Raw genomic sequence first — 12,887 nt, 5'->3', positions numbered from 1 at the left:
GTTGATCAATGGTGGAGCAACGTGTCACAACTCCAATGCTCAACTACTAATAACTTATCATATGGATAGGGCATTAGTAGTATATGGGGCCAGAAAAGTATTTTAATCATTTTGTGGTTGAAAAGAAAACCATTAAGCTGAGTTTTTACAATGTGGGTTGCTGTGTTATTTCCACAGCTTTACCACAAAATTGACGGTAAAGCTGCCTGTCTGTTCAGATTATTCCACAATTTCACTACAAAACCCCCATGTAACAACCGAGCATTACATTTCTCTAAAAGTGTTGGGGCCTATTCACATACCATAGTTTTCTAAAAAAAAAAATACATGAAAAAAAATCTAAAATAGATATCAAAATAGCAGGATCATTGGTAGACTTGTTCTCTACCAACTACTGAATGATGATGTACCCTAACTGATGCTGTTCTGAGTGGGTCACAATTAGAACCCATTCAATTGGAAAAACAGCAGGGACATGGACCTGCTTCCTTTTCACCACTATTTTAAACTAGAGGAACATTGGGGAGTCACAATTTTTTCAGAAAGGAGTTGAGCTTTTGGACTGTAGCTCCTCCATGAGATGTCATGAGGTAATAGTCATTTAGAGGAGATTTATGAAAATTGCCTGAGAGCTAAACTGTTCTAGTTGCTGTGGCAACCAATAGGAGCTCAGCTTTCATTCTCCCTCTGCAGTTTATAAAATGAAAGCTAAGTTCTGTCTGGTTGCCATGAGCAACTAAAACAGTTTTCATGAACAAGGCCAAACACTCGCTCCTAGCAGCTCACAGTCGGTAAATTCCCTGCTTATATAAGGAACTCGCAATCTAATATAAGGTAAATGCCCTGCTCTTTGGGGATGTTCGTAGGAGTGTATGGTACAATATACAGTATAGTAGATATAGCTTGCCATAGGAGCTAATATACAGTAAACACCCTGATCCTAGAAGCTCACAATACACTACACAGTAAATGCTCTAATACATAGTAAATATAGGGCACATTTACTTACCTGGACGACGGAGTTCACCCGAAGTGCATTGTCCGACATCAATGCACTGTGCCGCGATTCACTAAGATTTTCTGCATGTGTCGCTTCCCCGCTCAGGTCCGCCGGAGTTCACCTTCTTCTTCCTGGTGTATGTAAGTGCATTGGATGAGACACAATTTGAATATTAAATCCTGCCCTCAGTCCGAATCAGTCGGATTGTCTGATGACACGCCCCCCGATTTCTGTCGCATGAAAGTCAACGCCATTGCACCACAATCCAATCGCGTGCGACACAATCCCCAGTTTAATACCTGTCACAGTGGCGCAAATCCCCAAAATTTTGAAAATCCGACGAAAGCGCGATCCGCAGACCTTTAGTAAATAAGCCCCATAAATTACTGTATACGAGCTCCTAGAAAATAATATACAGTGATTGCCCTACTTTTACAGTGGGATACTTTGCAGCTTGTAACATATAAGCAATAACGGGGTGCCAAGGAAAAGGGTCAGGGAAACCCCATGTAACATTGAAAGGGTGCGAAGTTTATAGTTTGCCTTAATATTGCATAATTTATCCACACCAGTGTATTGGCGTAAAGAAAATTGTGATTTATTGCTATGGTATGTGTGATATGTGCCATGATATTATAGTTAAGGGGCCATCAGTTTAACGTTACCCCTTTGTAGGCTGGAGGCATCTGCTGTTTCTGGCCAGTTATGCGGCAAATGAAATGAAACCATTATATAGATATTTCATAGTATCCTTTATGAGAAAATAAGGAAATGATCTGAGTTCTGTGACTTTATATTATGTGACTTTTTCCCCTCCTTTTGTCTAAAACATGATGTTAATATAATGTACTGCTGCCCTCTAGTGCTCTAAATTAATAATAACATCCTTAGGTTTGAAGACTTTGCTTGTAGCCTATGTCAGATTTGGGCTATACAGTTTTTTCCATAAAAACATAAAGGATCTGTTTCTTCTTGGTAACATCAGATTGCATTGATATCTTATCAAAAATCTAAGTCACATTCAGTTTTTTCTATGTTCAAGTTGATGTATACAATACAGAACAATAGATAATTTTTTTTTATATAGGGGTGTGATATACCGTAGCCACTAATTGTATTCTCAAATATTATTCAACAATGATTCAGTAGAAATGGGATTTCCTTGCTTTCAACATAAAAATAGTGTCTGGGTGTTGGTATCAAGCATCTATCTTGGCATCTTGTAATGCCAACAGAAAGAGCCATTGTTAAAGCATAGAGACTTCCTCTGGAAACTCTGGCCCTTCAAGGCATTTGAAGCTTTTTTTTTGGCAGCCAAAATTGGTATTTTGTTGACTGTTGATGGATAAAACATGATGAAGCTATAGATAAGAATGGCCGGGGGTAAACTTTTTGGAGAAAACTGTATTGTAGCTCCAACCCGCTTGTTGTTATATTACAGTAAATACGTTTTTCCTGTCCGACAGATTTGTAATAATGTATAGATATGAAGATAAACACTTTAGCTCCCAGGTTTGGATGTATTGGATACATTAGCCTTTACCTAAAAGATGTTAGAACTGTTTTGTTCACCAGCTTCAGAATGTGTGTTCTCCATGCAGTGTCTCACACCCATGCTGACTATTTTTAGGTGTGAGATCCTGCTTTATAGCAGGTGACTGCCCCCTTACGTTGCCTCCATCTTGCTGCAGGTGGTGCTTCCTGAGGCAAGAGACTCAACTTGCCTCATAAATGGTGCACCCTGTTTAGATGCCATTGTGAACGGCACATATAGTTTCTAAAAAGGCTCTTTTTAGTTGTACTTGAAGAATGTGATGATGTGTGTTATCTGAGCAGGGCGCCTCAGTGCCCACATGCTTTTGCCTACTACACCTTGCCTGTCAATGGAAGACTGATGACCAATAACACAATATGAACAGATCTGTAATTCTTATGTACAACTACTGCTACATTAACGTCTATAAGACTGATGCAGGTAGCTCAGTCTAGTGCTGTGCCAGTACCGTAGTCAACAAATAACTTTGTTCCCTTTGTGAACTATGAAGGTCTTATTGGGTTTAGCCAAAAATTTAGACTCCAATATAGTACCAATACAAATTATAAGGTGTCCTCCAAAAGAAAAAACAGGACTATAATAAATAGTTTGTAATATTGATAAATAAAACAGTTTCCTTTTCCACACAAACCTATGACTGCACATAAAGGGCGTCATACCCAAGGACAATAAAACAGAATACTCCCTATGATGACAATGGAGCTCTTTGCTTCTCTTAGTCTGCGCTGTTCATACATACGCTATTATGTAATGATGGCTCTGTCCTGCTTATATTTGCTTACAGGAAATGCAAACTGTGTCAGAATTCAAAGTTCAGTCTATGAGAAGAACGATCTGCGCTTAGCTCCACCCTGACCCATGTGTCAAGTCACTCTGCTCGTCTCTGGGACATCCCCTGTCACATCCAGATTGCTTGAGTTATCAACTTGAACTCTCAAGAGTCACAAGTACAGAAATAAGAAGTGGATTTCCTGTTTCTCACGAGCAGAGCAGTAGAAGACTGCAGTAGAAATGAACCAAGCTAATATAAGGGAAACTCAGAAGCAGAACTCCGGAACGTGTTCTAGGATTACTAAAAATGCCCTATTAGCCGGTGGCTTTTTGGTGTACATTTTGGCAGGTGCCATGGTGTTTCAAATGCTGGAACAAGATGCAGAGACACATGTACAACTGAAGACTGAGCGCCACAGGTTGGAATTTTTGAAGAACTACACTTGCCTCACACAAGACGCCCTGGAACATCTTATTCATGTAAGTAAATTTCATGGTAGACAATGGATCACAGGTAAATAGTCAATCAGATTCCAAGTGCTGCCCCAGAAATATAGAACTGTCTTGGCCAGGATCTCACTAATGCATGATATAGAGCTGGATGGGCTGAGCAGATTCATTTATGGTTTTCTAGGAAAAAGAAATCTAAAAATCTTAGATACTTCAACCAATACTCATCGCTGGGCTTGGGAGTTTTGTTTTTCAGAACCCCACCCTATGTATATCCTGAGTTGGGAATACCCCTTTAAAGGTGCAAATGTGCAAATTCTTAGAAGTCGTTATGTTAAATGTGAAGACTCTCTAGTGACAGGCTGAGAGAATTTAGCTTAAATAAGATCTGCCATCAAAATCCATCATGATAAACCAGGGACCGTGACTGTGGATCTCTGCTTACATTTGTTATCCATGACCTTTTTCCTTCTAAAAAATCAACTTTTTAAATGATTCTAATGAACCAACTGCGCTCTGAAATATTCCCAAACTATTAGTAGGAATGGGACAGCCATTCTCCAAATTGCTGGGGGTCTTTTCTTGTCATCAATGGGGGTTCCAGCAGTCGGACCCTCACCGATCAGCTTCTGATACCCTATCTAGTTGATACGAGATAATTTGCATATTTGGTACAACCCCATTAAACATTCTTTTTCACTACCAAGGTCAAGTGTCACCTTTCTATTGATTTCATTTTTCTCTTTATTTTATTGTCTCAAAACTTTTTTCACTGTACCCCACTTCTCAGGAATATTCCAAGTAGTTTTATGAATTCCCTTCCCATTCTAAATGTAAAGGGGTCATCCAACTTATTTTTTATTTATTCTAACTGTACAGCATAGAAGAACATAAAAAATAAAAGGGAACTCACTTTTCTCCTCTCCTAGTGCTGGTTCTTAGTAAGTGAAGAACATTCGTATTGTTTATATAGCAAAAGGCATCATTATAGAACAGATGCTGAGTGGTTGGCAAAAATAAGGCTGTGTTCACATCATGTTGTTTGCCATACGTTGTAACGACATGTCAGGAGGATTCCAACGTGTCCTCCCAACGTATGGCACAGACGTATCCTACAATATGCCTATACAGTGGGATACATTGCCCGGGAACCCCCTCTCCCCTTGAGGGGAGCAGCCTGCGATTGGTTAAATAGTATGTCCCCCCAATGATGTCACTGTCCTAACAGTCCTCCTTCTCTCCCTTCCCAGGGCTGTGGGGAGAGATGCAATACACTGCATTTTTTGACACTGCAATATCCTGCATTTTTTGACGGACAGAACATTTAGTGGCCAGACAGAGGCAACAACTATGCCTCCATCTGACACTATGGGGCACATTTACTTACCGTCGCGAACCCAGAGGAGCGTTGTCCGACGAGGATTTGGAGCTGCCGCGATTCACTGAGATCGTGCGTCCACTTTCCTGCATGTGTCGCTTCCCTGCTGATGCATGTAAGTGCATGGCTTGCAACACAATTTTAAATGTTAAATCCCACGCGTTGTCCGAATCCACCGGATCGCCCGACATCCAGCCCCCCGATTTGTGTTGCGTTAAAGCCGGCGCCGATGCGCCAAAATCCGATCGCGTTTGACAAAAAGCCCTACTAAACGGAAATCGTTGAATGTTCTGGCGATAGTGCGGTCTGCGGACCCTTAGTAAATGAGCCCCTATTTGTCAGTATATACGATAAGCATATATGTCGGGTTCTTTACTGATGTTTATTCTTACCGTATACAAATAACGAGATGTTAACCCAGCCTTAGATGGCAAAACATCATCTGAGAAAAAAAATAGGCAGCACACGGATGATATAATTGTGCGGTCTGTGGTCTGCATGTGCGAAAAAATGCCATACAAGCCCTGAAAACAAATGCAATTACTAGTGAACTGCCTGTAATTCTGATTATTTCCCCCTTTACATCACCTCCATGACATATGGACATGGAGGTGTGTGAAGAAGCACAAATTACACTTGTTATAGCTTTCAACGTTGAGGACCTGATGCACTACAGGACCTGGTGTAGAATTATACAGCACCACAAGCTGCCCATATACATCAGAGCCTCATGATGTATCCGGCGGCACTGGAGGGGCGGGAAATTAATCATATTGGCGGGAAAATCATGTACGGGGATGAAGCAAGTGTGAAAGAGCCTGCAGAGAGAAAAAATCCTAAATCAGATCTTTCTTTCAAGAGCAGGTGATTGCAGATGCAGTGAAGCATGGGATAAACCCTTTATTAAATGGGACTTCAGAGAAGCAGACAAACTGGGATTTCAGCAGCTCCTTCTTTTTTGCTGGTACAGTGGTAACCACCATCGGTAAGCTCTGATTTCATTATGCATCATTTTTGTATTGGTATGGTATTTTTGGAATATTTTCTAAATATATTGGAAAGTGGCCTTGTCTTTTTTGACCCCCATATAATGTCCCTTGCAAAGTCTAGTCAAAAGGTTTCTGGAGAGTTTCTCAATTGACAGGTGTCAGATTTATTCAATTCTGAAAAAATAGGTAGGATTTTGGGGATTTTTTTTCACACCACTGCATCCATATTGAATCCATGATGATTGTACTGAGATGAGCTTAGACCACCACGGGTGACATATGCCTGATTTAGTAGAACTGCTAGGGGATTTCGGTTTTGCAGCTGTCCTACAGATGTTACTATGTGGTTTTATTACATTTGTGTGTTACAGACCATAATAAGTAATCTGATTATCTTATAACTTTTTGCTTTTTATTGTAGGATATGGAACAATTGCACCTAAAACTGCAGGGGGACAAATTTTCTGTGTAATTTATGCCTTATTTGGCATCCCCCTAAACATAATTGTTCTTGGCCAGGTTGGAAAATATCTGTCCCAATGGTGTGAAAAACTTGGGAAATGTCTGCTAAGAAAAGGAATCGGAAAGGTAAATTTTAAGTTTATTGTGAATTTAACAAGAACTGTATTCATGCACAGTCCATGATGTTTTCTGTAGGGTCCTCACATGGTAAATATCTTTTGTTATGGTGCCAAAAATTCTAATCAACTTAGAATTTTTACTGTCTTGAGGTAGAAGCAAGTTTGCAGCGTTAGCAATAGGGACACCACCACCTAGCGTGTTAAAAATGCTGTAACACTTAATAACAATAATTATACTGAGAATGATAGTAATAATTAAGATATTTGTAATTACCATATTACTATATCATCCATATAAGGCAGGACATTAAAATTCTATAAGTTTTGAGAAGAAGGTTGTACAGTTTTTTCATAATTATGATGCCAGTTGCCCTCAAACCGAGTGTCATATCGTACATTTTTGGTCAGGGCAAGTTGTCTGATTTTGATCCAAGTTTTGTCCGATTACTGTTGCTATCCAACCATCCAATTTTGTACTGCTAGCATCATCCTATTTGTGTCAATTTTTCACATCCAATGTTCACAGTTCTGAGCTACTTCCATGAAACAAGTGGATGAAAAACTGCTAGGATGAGATCCTGGTGCTGTCTGTTATTTATTATGCACCCATTGGGGCATATTTATCAGGCCCTATGCTCCTGAAATAATCACATATGCTAGCTTATTGTTAGCAATTGTGATTATTTGCCCTAATCCGGCTGTGCGGCCGGCTGGGAGTGGGCAAGCACGGGGCGTTACTGTACCCGTGCCGGTGCACTTGCTGCGGCCCTGCCTGGCATAGAATTAACGCTGTGCAGGACCCTGCCTGATACATTAAGAGGCTGAAGTGCCGGTGTATGATAAATATCCCCCATTGACTTCATTAAATGTCATGTGGATATTCTAATTTTGTGCTTACTCCCTTCATAATTTACTTAAATACAATATATTATTGCACAGTATAATTTACTCACATTAAACCCTTTAAAAGTATATATTTTTAAAAGTATATATATTTTTTATTTTTTATTTTAGAAAAAAGCAAAAGTCCTGACAATAATATTTTTCCTGGTGACTGGAGTGGTTGTGTTTTTGGGAATCCCACCATTGATCTTTAGAGCGACTGAACAATGGACGTACAGAGAAGGGGTGTACTACGCCTTCATTTCCTTGAGCACTATTGGCTTTGGTGATTATGTAGTAGGATCTGGTATGTATAAAGGTGCACATATATTATGTACATGATTTTTATTTCCTTAAAGGACATCAACCACATAGAAAGCGTAAAAAAAAACCTATTAATACTCACCTCCACACCTCCTCACCTTGATCCCAGCGCTGTCCGATGCTAATCTTGACATGCGCATGATCACCTAGAAAACAAAGCGCCAGACATCTTGTGCACGCCCTCTTGTGAATTCACGCCTCTCGCATGATGTCACCTTGCTCTCCCATGCTCCCAACATGTAGAGGGAGGTGGCTAGCGCGTACATAATTTGCAGCCCGGAGTGCTGGACATCTTGGGTGACATCTAGGTGATCCCGGGGTGTCAAGATTATCGACGAACAACACCGTGATGAAGGCGAAGAGGAGCAGAGATGAGTATTAATAGGTCTTTATATGTTTTTGAAGTGGTTGATTTCCTTTAAACATAAATACAGTTAGGAAACATTTGTCGTAACATAACACAACATGTATGTTGAACAGGATCTTAAAGGACATTTCACACTAGGATGAAAGATTGTATGCAAATGAGCCTCAGGAGTTCCAGGCCCCATTAGGAGCCCCTCAGGCTCATTTGCATACAGCCCTTCATCCTGTGGTAGATGCCCTTTAACTACGTGTCCTGTCCCTGTGGGGAGGGAGTTGGAAAACATTCAGCTGGACAATGCTGACATCCACTTGGTTATAGACCTCTATGGAGAATACATATCTAAACTTTTATTCCAGTGTCCGTATATTTTGTAAGATTATGTAAAGGAGTTGGGTAGGAACTATTATAATTGGTGGTCTATTGGCACCAATCAACAATCATGCCATAAACAGTGAACACAGAAGCAGGAGAAGTTGCTTCTATGCTCTATGTGGTAGCAGAAACTGTAAGTATAGCCACAGTCCCCTTTCACTTATATGGGAGCTGTGGCTATAGCTGTGGCCAGTACACAATGATCAGATATTGATGGCCTATCAATTATAATTCCTAGCCAACTTCCTTAAATCTATCAGGTGATTTCTGCTGCCTTATCTGATATTATATACAGGATCATTGTTATTGGGAGCAAACTGGGCAATTGTCCATGAATGCAATTCCCAAAGGGAGCTCCTGCTTTAGCTGTGTGCTCATGGAATTGAATGAGCGATCAGCTGAAAAACTGTGGGAAAAAGCTGTTATCTGGGATTCTGGCTGCTCATCGGATATAGCCTGGGAACTACTGGACTGTGTCCTGAGGTCAGTCAGGATCGAAACAATGTACTGCAGCGCAGACATTATGCTGGTGCTGGATGGAGTCAGAACATAATACACTAGCAGGGAGTCAGAGGAAGGCAAGTATTTGGAAATCCTGCAGCACAGTCTGGTCTGGGGTTTATTTCTATTTGTGGTCTGGGGGCTATTTTTTGTTTCCTATTTTCTGGTTATTTCTACTGGGTCTAAGTCTTAGAGTAGGATTATATTATAATAGTTTTTCTAGTCAGAGGTCTGATTATTATTCCTGTTATGATTTTTGTTTTTGTCTGTGGTCTCATTTATATTTTTTCTTTTCTGGTCTGGGGTCTAAATTATTAATAGCAACTATTTGTGGAACAGATGAAGATAGATTATATGGCGTTCTGCAATAACTCGCTGAGGCTGAAGTCTCATTCTGTACCTCCAAGATCTTGTCAGGTCTTTTTCTTTTGTTTTATATTTTTACTAGATATTGAGTTCCCTCCATTTTGGTTTGAACTGTGTCTAAAACAGACCCTGAGGATATAAGAAGAGGGAGTGAAGCCAAGATACATAGGTTTATATGATTTGGAGCAGGGCTGATCAGGACTCCCACTGAGACATTTCAGGAATTACTCTTTTTTTTCAATAAATCCTGCTCCAAATCATACAAGCCACTATTACAGAGCTTCAATCTCATTATTACATCCTGCTCGGATAGGAAAGCATTAATCACCTGACTGGCATGCTGTCAGAGCTCATGTTGTGTAAATCACTTTTTTGCCGTTCCCCCTGGCCTAATGCATTGGTTTGGACACCTTGCCGCCATCTTGGTTTTGACCTGATTATCTTGACCTCCTTTGTGTTAGTCTGTCTGTCTCTGTTTGTAATATGTTCTGAGCACATACTCAGAGTAGGGACTGTCACCCAGCTGTCCCCGCCGGGATAGTGCAGTGTGGGCAAGAAGGCAGGAATAGGGGTCGTGAGTGAGATTAGTGCCTGCATTTCTTTCTTTGTCTTGACTGTTGCTTTAGGCAAGTAGAAGCCTTTATGTTTTTTGCTGCTTATAAAAATAATAAGTAAATACTGTGACTATACACATATCATATACGGTAATAATATTCTAATGAAATAATATAAATTATCTATAAAATCATAGTCATGACTTCTTAAAACTAATTGCCTTCTTTTAAAAACCTTCTTTTTACCATTAGGACCCAAGGGCACTCACCCCTTTGATGGATATCGAGCCTTGGTTTACTTTTGGATCATATTTGGCCTGGCATGGCTTTCACTACTGATTAACTTATTGACTTCGCTTTTAAAAGATACAGAAAAGAAAATCGAAAAAGATCTCCATAAAAGAAGAATCCACAAAAAAGAGAAACATCACCAAAATATGGTCATGGAGCCACTGAACTGCTCGGAGCAAGGAGCAGAACAGCACAAAGATACCTCCTGATAATACTAACCAACGTAACAGTTACTGACCTCTATATGCAAGGTCGATCAATCGGGAAATTGCGTGTTTTTTCCAAAAAATTCCTCCAAAGTTTTTCTACTTTTAATCTAACTACAGCAGCCTCACAGTTATGGATATTTACTAGAACTACTTACAACATGTCAGTGGTTTGCCCGTTCCCCACTGATAATGATTCATGGCCTTTGCTGTAACTGCAATTTCATGCTAAGTTTAGTTGTGTTTAAGCAGCCTACACCCTTGTGTTACAGTTATTGGTAAATTATTATATCATATAACTTGCTTTTGGTTTCAAAAGCTGCTCCAGCAATAAAGATATGTGGATTACAGTGTAATCAACCTCAAGATTATGATGGGAAAATAGAGTCAGTAGAAGAACGACGTTGAGAACTCGTGCACCCAGACATAAATAGTTCTGTAGAATTGTACGTCATATTATTCTGGATTCACATAACTTTTTAAGCAGTTTTGTAAATACTTATTTTACTATAATTTTCCGTCATTTTGGATCCACTCCAAGCTGTGACTAAAATAATCTACATAATAAAACTAAGTTATAATGTTATTAGTAATTCTCCCCTTATGAGCTACAGTGATTCATTTGTTATGCAGAGCACTAGGGGAAGGGGGTTCTTTTTTCCCCTCCTAATATTCTGTCTATTGTGGAGAAAGAGAGGATAGAAGTGTAATTTTGATCAGTTATCTACAAAATATGAGTGGGTCCCTTTGTAAGTAGATTTATCAGAGACTTTTTATGCAGGAGGAGATTCATCTTTGGCTCATGTGAAGTGAAGCAATGTCTGAGGATAGGTTCATATATTTGTTGAGGTCTATACAGGTAGGAGGGTTAACCCTAATCCTGACCCATGCGCTAAGTGCTGGGTTGACTGACAGCAGTAGCGCTAGCTGCCATTTTGAAATTATAAGAAAAAAATTAGATTCTATTCAGTGTCAGAAAATTGCAGATTCAAAATCGAATCAATGAATCGATTTGAGGAAACAATGCAAAACCTGATATATTCTGAGCTGTTCTGATGTTTTTGTCCTCCATCAATGACATTGAATTAAGTAAACACCTGACTAATGATCCTACGTGAAAGGGAACCTGTCAGCAGAATTTGACCCAATAAACCCCTACCAGTATGTTGTAAAGATCAACAACTTCTAGATCTAGTTTCTTTAATGACACAAAGTGATTGAGAAAATCGACTTAGAAGTGAGATATAAAATGGTTGTATTAAGTCATGGAAGTGTAGAGTTCAGCACTGAAGTCAAGCTCTCCCCACAGCAGAACACCCCTGCTCTGTGATTGACATCAAGCGCCAGACCAGTCTGTAAATGTTGTCCATGGACGTAGGAGTGTCAATGACAGCAAAGATTGCATTCTATAGAAGGAAAAACTAAACTCTGCACCTCTGTGACTTCACACAAGCAATTTACATCTCACTTCAAAGTTGATTTTCTGGATAATGCCCCCACTCGTGGCCATGGAAGAAAACATGATCTCGGGTGAAATCGGGTGATGTTGGGTGATATCCCGTTTGACCACATGCTGTTAGTGTTTTATTAGGGCTATTTCTGCTGACAGGTTTCCTTTAATGAAGCAGAATTTAATAGATATGTAACAATTATTTTAAAAAAACATTTCATGCTGTTTTTCAAATACCTTAATTTACTATATAACCTCTTTATAGTCTCTACAATACTGACAATACAAAAGCATAAAAAGAATAAACACTCCAAATATCCAAGCACAAAAATGTACTTATGTTACAGACACGTTACACTGTATAAGCTGTACACATTCATTTATAAGCAGCTGTTTAACTTTGTGTAAAAAATGTATTCAAGCACAAATCCTGTATTGATACTATGTATTTTATACAATTTTCACTTGTGCTTTTTCTCTTTCTAATTTGTATGTGTTTGTGCCACTTTTTTTATTTGTTCATTACTTTTTGTATATAATAAAGGTTTGTATTCAATATATAGTCTTTCTTCTAAAACGTATGACATATCAGTAGGTAAAGGATCTACCATATTTTATTCATGGAGTATCCTCAGCACAGGTCTAATCAACAGGGGCTACAGCCTTTCCCTACTCACATCTGTTGTTGATAGATGAAGAGAGAAAGTAGGTTTGGCTCTTGTGGAAGTGAATGGGACATGAGCCTGAAAAAAACTAAATAAATGAGGGGTCAGAATGCAAAACTGTGCCAATATTTAAGGTAAAAAGATCTGGAATTCATATCCACATACATAACACAATAATCTATTGG

The 12,887-nt window shown here is 39.3% G+C and overlaps 1 protein-coding gene across 4 annotated transcripts in view; it reads left to right on the top strand.

Annotated features, from left to right (window-relative positions):
- Positions 1–12,543, top strand: part of LOC140069734 (potassium channel, subfamily K, member 16-like) — a 77,867-nt gene extending 65,324 nt beyond the window's left edge. For 3 of the 4 annotated variants that reach the window (XM_072115786.1, XM_072115789.1, XM_072115787.1), the window contains exons 2-6: positions 3,340–3,806; positions 6,019–6,139; positions 6,565–6,731; positions 7,739–7,913; positions 10,343–12,543. In XM_072115786.1, the coding sequence (XP_071971887.1) occupies positions 3,567–3,806; positions 6,019–6,139; positions 6,565–6,731; positions 7,739–7,913; positions 10,343–10,590 (951 nt within the window). In that variant the 5' untranslated portion in view covers positions 3,340–3,566 and the 3' untranslated portion in view covers positions 10,591–12,543. Of the gene's footprint in view, positions 1–790; positions 835–3,339; positions 3,807–6,018; positions 6,140–6,564; positions 6,732–7,738; positions 7,914–10,342 lie in introns of those variants that run through there. The other variant, XM_072115785.1, reaches the window with a different exon arrangement.
- Positions 12,544–12,887: the final 344 nt, after the last annotated feature.

Source organism: Engystomops pustulosus, chromosome 7, assembly GCF_040894005.1.
Source record: "Engystomops pustulosus chromosome 7, aEngPut4.maternal, whole genome shotgun sequence".
In the NCBI taxonomy this organism is placed as follows: Eukaryota; Metazoa; Chordata; class Amphibia; order Anura; family Leptodactylidae; genus Engystomops; species Engystomops pustulosus.
This window is presented reverse-complemented; position numbering and strand designations above follow the sequence as displayed.